We start from the raw sequence: 17,826 nt of genomic DNA, 5'->3' as shown, positions 1-17,826 counted from the left end.
GACTTACATGACAATTCATGCTACAGGAGCTAGGAGAAGGGTGGGGAAAGAATGGGCCAGAATGGGACGTGACCTGGGAGGCCAGGGTTTGGATACCTGGGCAGGGAATCACGGGTCGTACAGTGTCATCCTTAAAACTTGGGAGCCTGAATGCTGAGCACGGTGGCTCATGCCTGTAATCCCAACACTTTGGGAGGCCAAAGTGGGTGGATCATGAAGGCAAGAGTTCGAGAGCAGCCTGGCCAACAAGGTGAAACCCCATTTCTACTACGAATACAAAAATTAGTGGGACATGGTGGTGGGTGCCTATAATCCTAGCTACTCAGTAGGCTGAGGCAGGAGAATTGCTTGAACCTGGGAGGTGGAGGTTGTTTTGAGCCGAGATCATGCCACTGCTCTCCAGCCTGGGCAACAAGCAAGATTCCATCTCGAAAACAAAACAAAACAAAACAAAAACCAACTTAAGAGCCTGAGATGAGTATGGCACTTAAAAGTGCTATGTATGTGACTGATGATGGTGTTTATACTGGGCACCATGGTGCGGGGTTGCATTATTAGATATGGACCTTGGCAATTGTATATTTGGGGACATTATATGCTGTGTTTGAGGAAAGCAGAGAGTTGTGTGGCAAAGGTAGGGACCTTGAATTCTTACAGAATCCAAAAGATCAAAAGGAGACACTATTCCTTAGGCAAGTTACTTATCCTCTACTGGCCTGTTGTTTTCCTCATCTAAAAAGTGGGAATAATGACAGTATCTACCTTATTAGGTTGTTGTAAGGGTTAAATAAGATAATTTCCATTGGGCACTTAGAATGCTTGGCACATAGCAGCTCCCAAGTGGTAGCTGTCTTTGATTGATTATTGCAATTTTTAGTCTTCAGAATAAACTAGCTGGGTGTGGTGGCTCACACCTCTAATCCCAGCAATTTGGGAGACTGAGGCGGGCGAATCATGAGGTCAAGGGATTGAGACCATCCCAGCCAACATGGTGAAACCCCATCTCTACTAAAAACACAAAAATTAGCTGGGAGTGGTGGCGTGCGCTTGTGGTCCCAGCTACTTGGGAGGCTGAGGCAGGAGAATCGCTTAAACCTGGGAAGCGGAGGTTGCTGTGAGCTGAGATCTCACCACTGCACTCCAGCCTGGTGACAGAGTGAGACTTTGTCTCAAAAAAAAAAAAAAAAATCTGGATTATATAAAATACTGGATTATATAAAATAGATTGGAGAGGAGAGAGCCTAGACAAGGTCATCAATTAAGAGGCATTTAAAATACTAACAATCCAATGAGGTGATCAGAAGTTACAATTCCAAAAGAAGTTATGAGAGGAGGATCCACAGCAGTTGTGAATCTAGAACGTAAAGGAGAGAAGAGTTCAAGGTGGCCACCAAAGTTCAGATGAAGATGGTTGTGTTTGAAGTGTCATCAAAGTAACTTACAGTTGACAATGAAAAGCCAAGATGAGGTAGCTTTCTTCACCTACCCCACAGTAGCTCTCTGTAGTTTTTGTGTATATCATAAGAAAAGGAAAATATAAAGCAAACTGTCACCAGTTTATTGGCAAACTCTACAGCCCTCCCTTGTCTTGAGTACTCTTGGGGCGATGCTCATTGTGCCTTAATATTATATGTGAAACTCAGTTTACACTGGAAATAGTAGCTTCATCACTGGTGAGAATGATTTAACATATTGGTTTCCCTTTTGTGTTTTCATTTTGGTAACGTACTGAAATAGCAGTATTCATTTTAGTTGGAAAAAATATTGACCCAGTGCTTACAAAATCTGATTAACCAGATGGCCAAGGCTGATATTTTTTTATGTTGCCTTTCATTTGTCTTTGAAACTTGAATATGCCTAGACTTGACAAAGAAACAGATTCTGGACTGTAGCTATGTAAGATTGTCAAAGATAATGCCTGACAGAACAGCTTATCTTGCTCACTGGTGGCAGAAATGCAGTAAATTGTTCAGAAGACTGCCAAGCTATTAGGATAGATACCTTGATAGCAAATGATCGACAAAGTGCTACTGACCTGCTCTGAAGGAGATGCTTTTTAAGCTATTCAAAGCTGATACCTAACATCGGTTGGTAATTTGGTTAGAGCTTATTTATCTGAATTAATTTGCATTGAGAGAGACAGTGAAAAGAAAGCAGCATCCAAATACACAGTGGGAGGGAAAAGTAAGAGGAATGTTCTTTTTGTTTGTTTGTTAAATATTCTTATGATTGAGCTAATTGAAGATAATTAAGACAGAATTCTAATATGCAATGGAATCTCTCCTCCTTCCACTTCTTCCAGCAAAGTGGGCTATAGACATTCATCTGTTTGTTCAGCCAATATTTACTGAGCATTTCTTCTGTGCCAGGCACATTGCCAGGAAGGGGATACAGTATTGAGGAAAAAGGAAAAGGCTCATAGCCTTAAAATATGGTTGCAGATGGTTATTTAGGTTTAGAAATATTGTCGAATTGACAACAGTCTTCTCATTTATTCTTGAGCGTCATGTAACTCCCATTGTGGGACATCAGACTAATGGGAGTGACTACATGAACCTATACTGGGCTTTGAAAGAGGGAGAAAATCCGGGAATTTGAAGGTCATCTATCAGTTTATCTGAGTTGCAGGCGTGTTCCCTGTTATTCTTCTTACAGGTTGTCTGTTTTCCTTTTAACGTACAAGCGTTGCTTTCAATAGTGGGGAGAGGGAACATATGGCCTCAATACACAGACATAGAGAAAGCTTGCATAGATGCCTATGAAAAAGGGGAAAAAAGCAAATGCTTGTGGTTCACCCCTACTCTTTCTGTTGTAATTGAATTTAGAAAGCAGGTGGCTGACAATCACAGAAGGAAAGTCTTTTGGAACAATAGCAGAATTCCCTTCACACGAAACTTCTAAAACCCAAGATACAGATGAAAATAAAACTTTGTAGGAAAATTATGTTTTGGAAAGGCAGTGGGGCTGTATTAAGTCTTTATTATTTATCCTTTCTTCCCTTGGTCTGATTTGTTTGTAAAATTTTTCTCTCAGTCCACACGACTCCATAACATACACATAACACATAAAGCATCTGCTTCACCATTTGAGTGCCTTTCCTACTTGATGGCAACATTATAGGAATATAGAAATATTTGTATTTTTATTTTATGTCATATAGGTGAGGTATAAGAATAAAATCATGGATGAAGAAGGGATTTCAATGATTATCTTAATTCCTCATTTTGTCAAAGGAGAAACTGGGGCCACTTACTCAGTATCATATAGCAAGTTTTAACATCAATAAAGCTACGACTCAGGAATCATTTTTCTGATGCCAGCCCAAGTCCCTCTAAACTCTATTACCATTCATGATGGCCTGGGGTTTTCAGATTTTTATTTGGAAGTATGGGGTCATGTGGGCCAATGTTTTAGGCCACACGTTTAGTAAGATTTCACTGAATAGAACAAGTATTTGTTTAGGAAGGAGCAGCTACCTGAATGGATCAGGAATGAACCACAGAGTTCTATAGCTTTTATGACTCTTCAAGCACATAGATAGAATTTAGTAGGTGAATTTGTCTGAACAGAAACCCAAAGGTGTAATTTCATTGACTGTCAATACTCTTGTTTCACAGCTATCATATATATATTTTGAGATGGAGTTTCCCTCTGTCACCCAGGCTGGAGTGCAGTGGCATGATCTTGGCTCACTGCAAGCTCCGCCTCCCAGGTTCATGCCGTTCTCCTGCCTCAGCCTCCTGAATAGCTGGGACTACAGGCACCCGCCACCACTCCCGGCTAATTTTTTTGTATTTTTAGTGGAGACGGGGTCTCACCGTGTGAGCCAGGATGTTCTCAATCTCCTGGCCTCATGATCTGCCCGCCTCGGCCTCCCAAAGTGCTGGGATTACAGGTGTGAGCCACTGCGCCAGGCCTCATATGTTTTTGTTGTTGTTGTTGTTGTTGTTGTTGTTGTCTGTTTGTTTTTGAGACAGGGGCTTTTCTCTGTTGCCCAGAATGGAGTGCAGTGGTGTGATCATGGCTCACTGCAGTCTTGACTTTTCGGGCTCAAGTGATTTTCCCACTTCAACCACCTGAGTAGCTGGATCGACTGGCATGTGCCTGGCTAATTTTGTAGAGATGAGATTTTGCCATGTTGCTCAGGTTGGTCTCAAACTTCTGGACTCGGATGATCCTCCTGCCTTGGCCTCCCAAAGCATTGGGACTACAGGTATGAGCCACTGCACCTGGCCCCTTCACTACGTTTTTGTTTTAAGGAAGGCAAATAGAGGCATCAAGCCAAATTCAGTGATCTGTTACCTGGATATGAATTAGAGTACATCCTGGCTCATCTAAAGTACAGTAATAACTAATGTCCAGAATGTTGACATGCTGTGGCCCATGCTGTTTCCTCTTTATCAAATATCTTTGCCATTTTCTCTTTTTTAAAAAGAACAATGCAGCCAGGTGTAGTGGCTCATGCCTGTAATCCCAGCACTTTGGGAGGCTGAGATGGGTGGATCGCTTGAGGTCAGGAGTTCGAGACCAGCCTGGCCAAATGGTGAAACCCTGTCTCTACTAAAAATACAAAAATTAGCTGGGTGTGGTAGTGGGCACCTGTAATCCCAGCTACTTGGGAGACTGAGGCAGGAGAATCACTTGAACCTGGGTGACGGAGGTTGCAGTGAGCCGAGATGGCATCAGTGCACTCCAGCCTGGGCAACAGAGTGAGACCCCATCTCAAAAACAAACATACAAACAAACAAAAACAATGCTAGCTAACAGTATGTAATTTAATATTCAGATATGTTTGTTTCAAACCCCCATTTGCATATGAGGAAACTTAGCATCTTTCTCATTATCCTTGCAGATTCTTTGGGGACTTACGTTTCTTTTAGTCATCTCTGGCTTCCGTTTTCTTCTGCTAAATTTGTAATCCCTGATATGCTGTTTCTTTTCTGCACATGACACTATTATACTCATGATGCCATTCCATTCCTGTATTTCCCTGAAGCATCGTGGACTCAAGATTTCTGTGTAACAAATTACCCCAAAGCTTAGTGGCTTGAAATAACAATAATTATTTGTTATTTTGTACCAGTTCTATGCATCACAAATTTGGAAGTAACTTAGCTGTGTGGTTCTGCCACAAAGTCTTTCAAGAAGGTGTAGTCAAGATGTCAGCCAGGGGTGCAATCATCCGAAGGGCTGACTGGGGCTGCTGGACCAGTTTCCAAGATGGTACACTCATGGTGGTGGTAGTTGGCAGGAAGCCTTGGCTCTAAATCCGTGGATTCCTTTTTTTCTCACGTAGAAAAAGTCAGTCTTCTTGTGCTGTGTGGTGGTGCGTGCCTGTGGTCCTACTTAGGAGCTTGATGCAGGAGGATTGCTAGAGCCCAGGAGTTCAAGTCCAGCCTGGGGAAAGAAAAAAGGAGAAGGAAGGGAAGGGGAGGGGAGCTCACACCTGTAATTTCAGCACTTTGGGAGGCTGAGGCAGTTGGATCGCTTGAGGTCAGGAGTTCAAGACTAGTCTGGCCAACATGGTGAAACCCCATCTCTAATAAAAATACAAAAATTAGCTGAGCATGGTGGTGCAAGCCTGTAGTCCCAGCTACTCGGGAGGCTGAGGCACAAGAACTCGGGAGCTGGAGGTTGCAGTGAGCTGACTGGCACTGCATTCCAGCCTGGGCGACAGAGTGAAACTCCGTCTCAAAAAAAAAAAAAAAAAAAAAAAAAGAAAAAAGAAACAAAAAAAAGGAGGAAGGAAAGAAAATTCAGCCTTCTTTTTGTCTTCAGCCGTGTAGATCATGTCCTGAGGACTTTACCTTTCTTCCTTCTTGAAAGGACCTACAAGACTAAATGAGATAACACATGGAAGCTTTGAAACTCCTTAAGGGAAGAAGACCCTATGATAATACATTTATAAATTTCACATGTGCACATCATTTGCTTAACTTAGATCATTGAATGATTAGACATGAAAGAAAGAAAAAAATGTAAACTTTATAAAGTTGAGGTTTTTGTTTTAGAATTTTAGTTTCAAGGTTTAATTTTCTAGAAAACTTGCAGCATCTCTGAGAAATTTCTGATGATGGGAAGAGAAAAGGTCCTACACAGCAAAATAGATAAAAAAAAAAAAAAAAGAACTGAAACCCTTAAATTTGGGGGAAAAATTAACAATTTTAATATAGTTTTAGTTGTAATGAGAATGTGAGTAGTTTATTTTAAATACTACAATACTTTTTTTATCTTATAATAATGGATATTCAATAAAGATTGCTAATTTTAAAATATATTTTTTTTTCTGAAACTATTAACCTTGCTTAAACTCTTAAACCTTTTCTAATCCTTCAATTTTGAAACATGTTTTGCCCGTAATTTGTATAGTTGTTACAGAGAATAACAAATGATTTAAGCATTTAAAATACATATTTTCTTTCTTTCTTTTTTTTTTTCTGCTCTAGTCAACGAAAGGGACACTTTATTGAGGCTCTAAGGCCATGGGGCCTGGGCAGAAGGCTGCTGCCCTTCGAGGAAGGAAGAACCTTATTTGACCTTCTTCTTGGGGTGCAGGTTGTTGCTGTGGCCACATTTCTTCTTGCGGCAGTTGATAGCACGGGGGTGCAGGCAAGCATAGCACTTGCAGCAGATCATCTTGTCGCAGTTGTATTTCTGGGTGAGCTGGCAGAGGAAAGGCTCAATAATGCCACCTCTCAGGCACAGCAACAGGTTTAGGGTGGACTTTTTCTGGATGTTGTAGCCTGAGAGAGTGTGGCCATCCTCTAGCTGTTTCCCAGCAAGTATCAGACGCTGCTGGTCAGGTGGGATACCCCTCCTTGTCTTGAATTTTGGCTTTGACATTCTAAATGGTGTCACTGGGCTTGATCTCAAGGGTGATGGTCTTGCCTGTGAGGGTCTTCACAAAGATCTGCATCTCTGCATCTGCTACTCGGCTGCCTCACTGAAGAAAAAGAGCTAAAAGACATATTTTCATTGAAAACTATTTACTTACTTTTAAAAACTCTTAAAAGTAACTGGTATTCAGCATTTAATGATGATATTTAGTGTTTTCAAACACACTTTTCTTAGTCCATTTGGGCTGCTATAACACAGTATAATAAACAGGATGTTTGTAAACAACAGAAGTTTATTGCTCACAGTTCTGGAGACTGGGAAGTCTGAGGTCAAGGTGTCAGTAGATTTGGTGTCTGGGTAGGGCCCACCTTCTGGTTCACAGAAGGCACCTTTTCGCTGTGTCCTACATGGTGGAAGGGGCCAGGGAGCTCTTGGGGTGTCTCTTTATTTTATTATTTCGAGATGGAGTTTCCGTCTTGTTGCCCAGGCTGGACTGTGATGGTGCGATCTCGGCCCATTGCAACCTCTGCCTCCTGGGTTCAAGTGATTCACCTTCCTCAGCCTCCCAAGTAGCTGGGATTACAGATGCCTGCCACCACGCCTAGCTAATTTTTTTGTATTTTTAGTCGAGACGGGGTTTCACCATGTTGGCCAGGCTGGTTTTGAACTCCTGACCTCAGGTGATCTGACTGCCTGTGTCTCCCAAAGTGCTTGGATTTCAGGCGTGAGCCACCTCGCCTGGCCCTCTTTTATTTTATTTATTTATTTATTTATTTATTTATTTTTGAGATGGAGTCTCCTGTCCAGGTTGGAGTGCAGTGGCATGATCTTAGCTCACTGCAACCTCCACCTCCCAGGTTTAGGCAATTCTCTTGCCTCAGCCTCCCAAGCAGCTGGGATTACAGGTTTGCGCCACTATACCTGGGTAATTTTTATATTTTTATTAGAGATGGGGTTTCACCATGTTGGCCAGGCTGGTCTCAAACTCCTGACCTCAAGTGATCTGCTGGTCTCGGCCTCCTAAAATGCTGGGATTACAGGCGTAGGCCACTGTGCCTGGCCTGGGGTCTCTCTCTTTTTTTTTTTTTTTTTTTTTGAGACAGAGTTTTGCTCTTATTGCATAGTCTGTAGTGCAATGGCATGATCTCAGCTCACTGTAATCTCCGCCTTCCAGGTTCAAACGATTCTCTCGCCACAGCCTCCTGAGTAGCTGAGATTACAGATGCCCGCTACCACTCCCAGCTAATTTTTTTATTTTTAGTAGAGACGGGGTTTCACGATGTTGGCCAGGCTGGTCTCTAACTCCTGACCTCAGGTGATGCACTCACATTGGCCTCCCAAAGTGCTGGGATTACAGGTGTGAGCCACCGTGCCTGGCCCTGGGGTCTCTTTTATAAGGGCACAAATCCCATTCATGAGGGTTCTGCCCTCATGAAGTCATCACTTCTCAAAGGCCTCACTTCCTAATACCAACATGTTGCTGATTAGGTTTCAACACATGAATTCTGGGGGCCACAAGCATTCAGAATGTGGCAACACTTAAAAAGTTATTTGAATGAATGTATAAGACTTACTTTTTATTTCTTTGACATGTTGCTATTTCTACATCATTTGACTACATGGTTAATAGAGGAATTTGGAGAGAATATTGCAAATGTGACTTCAAGGGTAATTTATTTCAAGTAAGTATTTAAGAAACAATGAACTTAATACTTGAACTATGTGTACCTTTTTCTAGGGAACCTCAAGTTAAATCAGCAAAATTCAGCAGGGAAAAATGAACTGGGTTATCCATGTCTCAAGGGTACAAAGAAATAGAACAGTCCTCTCCTACCTACCATCTCTGTGTGTTATAAAGTCAAGGAGATTATTTTACTTACGGTTTAATTTAAAGAGACTTATTTACAACACGTATTTATATGACAGTTTGATATGCTTTATTTTTCTGCAGGATTCAATTACTGGACTTGTCAACTCTGCCAGTGTACGTGCCATTTCTCTTCCACTATGAGTGGACCGATTGTATTGCACATTTGTCTGGCTTTCTGTAGCCTTCTGCTTTTCAACGTTGCCACACAATGTCTGGCCTTCCCCAAAATAGAAAGGAGGGAGATAGGACATGTTCATGCGGAAAAAGGGCAGTCTGATAAGATGAACACCGATGACCGAGAAAATAGCTCCATTACCTCAAAGCAGACTCCCCAACTGGTGGTCTCTGAAGATCCAATGATGGTGTCAGCAGGACCATCGGCAACATCATTAAATAAAGCATTCTCTATTAACAAAGAAACCCAGCCTGGACGAGCTGGGCTCATGCAGACTGAACGCCCTGGTGTTTCTACTGCTACTGAGTCAGCTGTCCCAGCAGTTGAAGAAGTATTTGGTTCTAGCCAACCAGAGAGAATATCTCCTGAAAGTGGACTTTCCAAGGCCATGTTAACCATTGCTATCACTGCGACTGCTTCTCTGACTATTGATGGAAAGGAGGAACTCCTTACAAGCACTAACTTTCAGCCCATTGTAGAAGAGATCACAGAAACCACAAAAGGTTTTCTGAAGTATATGGATAACCAATCACTTGCAACTGAAAGTCAGGAAGGAGCTGGTTTGGGACATTCACCTTCATCCTATGTGAATACTAAGGAAATGCTAACCACCAATCCGAGGACTGAGAAATTTGAAGCAGACACAGACCACAGGACAACTTATTTTCCTGGTGCTGAGTCCACAGCAGGCACTGAGCCTGGAAGCCTCACACCTGATAAGGAGAAGCCTTCGCAGATGACAGCTGATAACACCCAGGCTGCTGCCACCAAGCAACCACTTGCAACTTCCGAGTACACCCTGAGTGTTGAGCCAGAAACTGACAGTCTGCTGGGAGCCCCAGAAGTCACAGTGAGTGTCAGCACAGCTGTTCCAGCTGTCTCTGCCTTAAGTGATGAGTGGGATGACACCAAATTAGAGAGTGTAAGCCGGATAAGGACCCCCAAGCTTGGAGACAATGAAGAGACTCGGGTGAGAACGGAGATGTCTCAGACAGCACAAGTAAACCATGAGGGTATGGAAGGGGACCAGCCTTGGACAGAGGCTGCAGAGGTGGCTCTGGAGCTGCCTGAAGGGGAAACACACACGGGCACAGCCCTGCTAATAGTGCATGGGAATGAGAGATCACCTGCTTTCACCGATCCAAGTTCATTTACCCCCACAAGTCTAATGGAAGACATGAAAGTTTCCATTGTGAACTTGCTCCAAAGTACGGGAGACTTCACGGAATCTACCAAGGAAAACAATGCCCTGTTTTTCTTAGAGACCACTGTTTCTGTCTCAGAATATGAGTCTGAGGCAGACCGACTGTTGGGAAATACAATGAAAGGTAAAAGAAAGAAAAAGAAAAACAAACTTTGGTTTAATTTAGAAACTTTCAATTTTTTTTTTTTAATGGCAATTTAGAAATAGATTGAAGTTTTAATGAAAAGCAGGCCAGGTGCAGTGGCTCATGCCTATAATCCCAGCATTTTGGGAGGCCGAGGTGGGAGGATTGCTTGAGCCCAGGAGTTTGAGACCAGCCTGGGTGATATAGTGAGACCCCTCCTCTGAAAAGGATTAAAAAAATGAAATTTGAAAAATAAAGAAAAGCAGAAGCATACAAATACATCATCTATTTTATATAAAAATTACACCCAATTCCTGTCACCCCAGCACTTTGGGAGGCCAAGGCAGGCAGCTCACTTGAGGTCAGGCGTTCGAGACCAGCCTCGCCAACATGGTGAAACCCCATCTCTACTAAAATACAAAAATTAGCTGGGCGTGGTGGCAGGTGCCTGTAATCCCAGCTACTCAGGAGGCTGAGATAGGAGAATTGCTTGAACCTGGGAGGCAGAGGTTGCAGTGAGCCAAGAGTGTGCCACTGCACTCCAGCCTGGGTGACAAGAGCGAAACTTCCTCTCAAAAAAGAAAAAAAGAAATTACACCCAAATATAAATCCTGCCTATAGACCAGTGTTCTTTAACGGGGGATAGTTTTGTTTTGCTTTACCCTTCCCCCAGGGGACATGTAGCAATGTTTGGAGACCTTTTTCATTGTTAGAACTGAGGGGTGCTAAGATATTGCTAAATATCTTAGACTACGTAGGACAGCCCCTCATAACAAAGAATTATCCCAGCCAACATGTTAATAGCTCTGAGGCTGAGAAACCCTGATACTATTATTTTTATTTTAGACTAATATTTTTCAAACATTTTACTATGAAAATGTGTAAATATACAAGAAAATATGAAAGAATTAGCTATATGTTTAAACTGTAATAAACGATCTTGGATACTTACATACAGATTGTTGTAAAATATGCTCACATCCCTTATATTTCTTACAAAAAAAGTTTTAGGTAAGTACTGTAGTTATCTCATGGTATTAACTATATGAATTTTCTAATTTTGTTTTCCTAAAATGAGAACATTTAGAAATAAGGAAGGGTAGGTAGGGTGGAAGATAAATCATCTGCTTGCTTGGTTCTGCATTTTCTACTTTCTTTTGGCCTTTGCATCTGTGAATATTATAATCTGAAAAGCCTTCTATTTGTTTTGATGGATAATGGTTTTCTTTTATTATGGGTAGTTGGACAGATAACAACATTGGAAAGGAAAAGCTTACTGTAATGTTTACATGCTCATTTCAAATTGTTTTGGAACATGTACAATGTGTTACTTCAGCCAATTAGCCCAATTAATGGAAAATATCAAATCAGTAATATGTTTTATAAGGTGTTGAGATTGAATTAAAATGGTGAAAGATCACCTGATAAATGACAAAAGAAAGATTGAATTTTACATGTCAATTCATTTTTATTTAAAGACTGAAAGACCTAGTATGCTGTTAAGTTTTCATAGAAGCTTCCATAAAATGTCTTGTAAGTTGGTTTTTACATGGAGTTGGGTTCACATGGCCATGAAGACCTTAGATAGGACTGAGCAACAAGTTTACTTCAGTTCTTCATAGAACTTTTATTTTTGGAGCATTAAGTCATATAGCCCCAGATTGTTCACTGCACAATTGAATCCATGATTCTTGTGTACTAAACTTGTATTGGCTTCTATTAATACAGCCTAACAAGTAAAATGGAATTGGTAATTTCCTGATTATTTTGATTTTTGAATATTGTACTTAGTCATAATTGCCTCAGCAAATTGTAATCTTTTAACAGGGCACTTCTTTTTATTCCTAGCACATAGCACAATTCCTGGTACATAGTAGGTACTCAGTAAATATCCTTTCAATGGATTTCCAAATGAGGATAGAAAACCATGCAGGCCTAACTTATCCAAAATTGAACAATTTCTAAATGTTCTTTGTACCAAGAGGAACAGTCAATTTATTCCTTTTGTTTTACTTTTTTTTGTCCCATCGAGTTAAAAGGAATGGAAAAGATTGCAGTTATTGACAGCAGTTGTTATAGAATAGCCAAAATGTTTTACTACTCAGTTTGAGGTGATCATAAGTATTTTTCTGAAGTAAACAACTCAAATGCTAATCATTTAGAGTCCAGGGACCACCTAGGACATTATCTTCTTCAGAATATGCACTGATTTCTTGGTGTTTTTGGATATTATTAACAGATGAGTACGTTGAGATTATAGTTAGCCCTTTCACTCAGCTGCTTCAACTGAAGATCAGGTTTTAAAAATAATCTATAGGCCGGGTATGGTGGTTTAAGCCTGTAACCCCAGCAGTTTAGGAGGCCGAGACGGGCGGATCACGAGGTCAGGAGATCGAGACCATCCGGGCTAACAGGGTGAAACCCCGTCTCTACTAAAAAATACGGAAAACTAGCCAGGCGAGGTGGCAGGCGCCTGTAGTCCCAGCTACTCGGGAGGCTGAGGCAGGAGAATGGCGTAAACCCAGGAGGCAGAGCTTGCAGTGAGCTGAGATCTGGCCACTGCACTCCAGCCTGGGCAACAGAGCGAGACTCCATCTCAAAAAAAAAAAAAAACAAAAAAGTATAATTATTTTTTCTCCAACATGAAGTAGGAAGAATGAGAGATGTTAGGAAAATTTAAAGTTTATTTAAAAATTTTTTATTACTATTTCTAGTTCTCACTTTTCTTTCTCTAACAGTAATTATTTATTCAAGATACTATGCATTTTGACATTTCTTGCTATTTCATAAAACTACAAACAGCGCCTGCATATTTATTTTTGTATATATGTTCTCAAAAGTGTTCATTATGCTTTCAAAAATGAGGGCAACAGAGAGAACTCCTACTGCTTAAAATGGTAAAACTATATGTTATTGTCTTCTTGTGGCAAACAGAGTGTTGCCCTACGTGCTGGAGGTACAGAAGGACAATGAATCCTGGCTCTCTAGGGATTTACGGTAATATTGGAGAAAGGAATAAAAGAGAGACAAAATTCAAACAATGATATAGAGTGCAAATATGAAGCTCACGTGAGAACCTTACCCTAACTCACACGTTTGTCCTGTAACCAGGTATATTAATCCATCAAATATAAAAATCTCTTCAATTCAAAAGGAAAAATAGTGTAAACTGGATGAGTACCAAGAAAAGGAACCGCCTATAGTGAAAAACAAACAAATACACATTATTTTAAAGCAAATACATTGTTTTTGAGGCAACATTTTTTTAAAGTAATAGGATATGCCATGATGTCATTAATAAAAACTTTTTTTTTTTTTTTTTTTTTTAAGACAGAGTCTCGCTCTGTCATCCGGGCTGGAGTGCAGTGGCGTGATCTCGGCTCACTGCAACCTCCACCTCCTGGGTTCAAACAGTTCTCCTGCTTCAGCTTCTCGAGTGGCTGGGATGACAGCCAGTGGCTGGAATGTGCCACCATGCCTGGCCAATTTTTTTGTATTTTCAGTACAGATGGGGTTTCACCATATTGGCCAGGCTGGTCTCGAACTCCTGACCTTGTGATCCTTCCACCTCAGTCTCCCAAAGTGCTGGTATTATAGGCGTGAGCCACTGCACCCGGCATGTCATTAGTAAAAACTTTGAGAAACCTTTTTTAAGTTATCCCTAGAATATTATTTTTCATTGTATAACTTACTGATCTTGCTAAAATACTTAGTATCTAGAACTGATATTTTAAAAAAGAGAGACAATAAGGTTTTCAAGAAATTAAGTTTTTAGTAGTTGCTCTGTACAGTGTTTGAAATTTCTAGCATAGCCCCTTCATAAGAAGGCAAATCTTGACTTATAAGTAGTCTGTAGAAGGCAAAACATTTATATGATCGGAAGAGAAAGCAGACTATAATTATAGTCTTTAATACTGTATTTGAGGGAATTATAATGTTGTAAAGAAAGTGGACCTGTGACAGATAATGTCACACCCTACCAGTTCTATTCATTTCCTTTTCTGATCTAAAAGCAAGTGCACATCTTCTACAGAGGCGTCTCTAAGTTGTTCCTTGGGCTTAGCACAGTGGTTAAGAGTGCTGGCTATGTGACCAAAGGTAGGCTCCTTAGCTTTTCTAAACCTAAATTCTATAAAGTGGAGTTATAATAGCTGGTAATTATTGAATACTTACCAAATACTAGGTATTTTACTTGTGTTATCTAATCTTTGTAGCAGCTCTATGAGATAGATACTATTATTATCCCCATTTTATAGCTGAGGAAACTCAAGGCCCACATATGTGAAATAATTTGTTTATGATCACACAGCTAGTAAGTGACTAAGGCAGGTTGGCTCTAGAGCCTGCATTCTTGAGCGCCATGATGCAGCTTCCATGGAATGATACTAGCACCTATCTCCCTGTAGCACATATGGGAGGATGCATACATAAGATACTGTATGCCACGCACTTACCATGGTGTTTAACATAGAAACTCACTAAATATTAGTTATTGTAATTATTACTCCTCTCTTTTAAAATGCTAGCTTCCTTGACCATCTAGAAATGCAAATGTGAAAATTAATATACTGTATACAAATGTTTCTGAGAGTTTTTGAGTGTAACTTGGTTCTGTATAATTTGTTTCTTAACAAACTGATTATGTTGACATTCAATCATGTGCCTGAAAGGGAGCTCAGCTATTGATCTTCCTACTTTGTTTTAGATTTCATTTTAGCTTTTTCCATGAACTTCTTTATCTCTGTTGTAGATTGATTCACATTTACTGAAAGCAGTGACAGAGAAAACATTTATTTACTGTCATTTTATTTCTGAGTTCTCTCTTTGCTTTCCCAGTTCCTGAAATAGCATCTGCTCTCCTCCCCCCAAGTTTTTAATCATATCATGATTCTTTTTGTTGTTTTTAAAATAGGGATTTGGTCTATTTTAAAATGTTTTCCCCCCTTTAAGACATCATCATCACTCCAGAGATGACAACAGCTGTTCAAGAGCCAGATGCCACTTTATCCGTGGTGACACAAGAGCAGGTTGCTACCCTGGAGCTTATCAGAGACAGGGGCAAGACTGAGGAAGAAAAGGAGGACTCCTCTCCTGTGTCTGACGTTCCTGGTGTTACTCAGCTGTCAAGAAGAGGGGAGCCTCTGGCCACTACAGTTTCAACTACAGTCATCCCTTTGTCTTTTGAAGTTACTCCCACTATGGAAGGTCTGTAAGAGAGGAAATTGGACTCTGTTTTGGGGGTGGATCTCTTCTGTTAAGTGGACAAGGAATAGAATGAGTGAGGCAGCCGACATTGGCAGCCGACATGTGTGCGTGCATACACACACACACACACACACCTTTACCTGGAAAGGGGTGCGAACTGTGTCTTGTTTGAAGAGGTGTGACAGAGCCTTACAAGGACAAGGGTTGGCCGGGCGCGGTGGCTCAGGCCTGTAATCCCAGCACTTTCGGAGGCTGAGGCGGGTGGGTCACGAAGTCAGAGATTGAGACCATCCTGGCTAACATGGTGAGACCCCGTCTCTACTAAAAATACAAAAAATTAGCCGGGTGTGGTGGCATGTGCCTGTAATTCCAGCTACTCGGGAGGCGGAGCTTGCAGTGAGCCAAGATCGCACCTCTGCACTCCAGCCTGGCGACAGAGCTAGACTGTGTCTCAAAAAAAAAAAAAAAGAAAAAAGGACAAGGGTTTAGTTTGTAAGTAAGGTCTCCTGGTGGCTCACCTCTGGGTCCTCAAAGGCCAGACCCTCTGAGAAGGCTCTAAGGCTCTTCCTGTTTGGTAACTCTGCTGCAAGGAGCCAGGGGGGATGAGGTGAAAACAGCGTGGACCTGAATTTGAATCGCAAATTTGGCTTTCACTAATATTGTGGCCTCAAGCTAAGTTTCTTAACTTCTGTAAGCTTTGGTTGTTCACCTCTAAATAATGCCTATCTGTTTTATAGGTTATTTTAAGAATTTGAAATAATGTCTACAAAGTGCTTTCTATATAGGAGGCCCTCAAATGCTCTGATCTCTTAAAGGCAGTGAAGTTTTTAAAGCTGTGTGAAAGCTACTACTGTTCTAGAGTCTCTGGACTTGGGAATTCCTGGGGCTATATTTGGCTGGTTTTAAATTGACATTCCAGACCCAGATCAAGGCTCTTACTCTATGACTTGATTTTGAGAAAGACATTCTGTCTTTCCAAATTAGTCTTTGAAATATATTTTAATATATTTTTGTTAAATATTTTACCTTTGGCAATATATAATATAAAATCCTACAACATCCATAATATTGCCAATAGAATAAATGGGAGATTAAAATTTAAAAACAAAGTTCTGATTAGAGATAATACGTTTCCTGGAAGACAACACATTTTCCTGAAAGTCTGTGCTTTGAGGAGTTGGATTAATACAGTATGGGAAAGGACAGCCAACCCAAGTGCCAAACTTACTGTATTGTGTGATACTGGTTTAATCATTTCTTGCCTAAAAAGTGAAAATACGTGCTTACATTTGCCATAATGATTATCTTGTGGGTCAAGTCCTGTCTGTTGTGTTTGGCAGAACAAACGGACACAGTCACAGGGCCCAATGAGGAGTTCACACCAGTTCTGGGATCTCCAGTGACACCCCCTGGAATAATGGTGGGGGAACTCAGCATTTCCCCTGCACTTCCTGCTTCAGAGACGTCCTCTGAGAGAAGAACTGTTGTTCCATCGATTACTCATGTTAATACAGCTGCCTCGTATGGCCTGGACCAACTTGAATCTGAAGGTATTCATGCTTTGAAGGGGATCTTTTCAAGGACTGGTTGAGCGAGTCACTGAGCAGATGTTTTCGAGAAAGAATTAAGTGGGAGTATATTCAATCTGCAGTATAGATCAGAGGTCAGTAAACTACAGCTGGGCCAAATCTGGCCTACCAGTTGTTTTTGAATGGCCTGTAAGCTAAGAATTGTTTTTACATTTTGAAATGATTGAAAAAAAGTCAAAAGAAGAATAATATTTTGTGACGTAGAAAAGTTATAAAAATTCAAATTTCAGTGTTCATAAATAAAGCTGTATTGGAACACAGCCATACTAATTCATTTACATATGTATGTGGCTACTTTTGTGCCACAGTGGCAGAATTAAGAAGCTGTGATAGAGACTCAGTGGCCCACAAAGCCTGAAACATTTATGATAGGGCCCTTTATAGAGCAAGTTTGCTGACTCTGCTATTATCTGTGGTTCTCAACTATAGTTGACCATTAGAATTACCTTGGAGAGCTTCTGAAACATCCCAGTGCCTGAGTCACTCTCCAGTGATTCAGATTAAGACGGTGGGGGGATGGAATCTGGCATCAGCATTTTAAAAGACTGCCTTAGATGATTTCAGTATTCAAGCTGGTTTGAGAATACTAGATTAAGATGGAGATCTTGAGTTTCCCCACCACATTTTCTTGGTTGCAAGTTTTAACGTGGATTGTATTTTTACAGCATTGCTCTGGTTGTTAATGCTGGGTTATTCTCCCTTAGTAACATCTCTGGGTTAGTTTGTGCTACTATTTGGAGATAGGCGGTTTCTTTATTTACTAAGACCAAGAAATTCATGCCAAATTGTACTTTCCAAGACATTGGCTTTGAGCATGTAAAA

The 17,826-nt window shown here is 40.9% G+C and overlaps 1 protein-coding gene and 1 pseudogene across 3 annotated transcripts in view; one reads left to right on the top strand and one right to left on the bottom strand.

Moving 5' to 3' along the window:
* The window catches only part of LOC105526021 (chromosome unknown open reading frame, human C14orf37), a 318,003-nt gene that overhangs the window by 158,217 nt on the left and 141,960 nt on the right, over positions 1–17,826 (top strand). For all 3 annotated transcript variants that reach the window (XM_011961887.1, XM_011961886.1, XM_011961888.1), the window contains 3 exons: positions 8,789–10,210; positions 15,161–15,415; positions 16,756–16,965. In XM_011961887.1, coding sequence (XP_011817277.1) covers positions 8,845–10,210; positions 15,161–15,415; positions 16,756–16,965 — 1,831 coding nt within the window. In that variant the 5' untranslated portion in view covers positions 8,789–8,844. The remainder of the gene's footprint in view (positions 1–8,788; positions 10,211–15,160; positions 15,416–16,755; positions 16,966–17,826) is intronic.
* On the bottom strand, positions 6,438–6,949 carry LOC105526020 (annotated as a pseudogene).

The sequence above is a fragment of the Colobus angolensis genome, unplaced genomic scaffold (assembly GCF_000951035.1).
Source record: "Colobus angolensis palliatus isolate OR3802 unplaced genomic scaffold, Cang.pa_1.0 Scaffold57, whole genome shotgun sequence".
Lineage (NCBI taxonomy): Eukaryota > Metazoa > Chordata > Mammalia > Primates > Cercopithecidae > Colobus > Colobus angolensis.
This window is presented reverse-complemented; position numbering and strand designations above follow the sequence as displayed.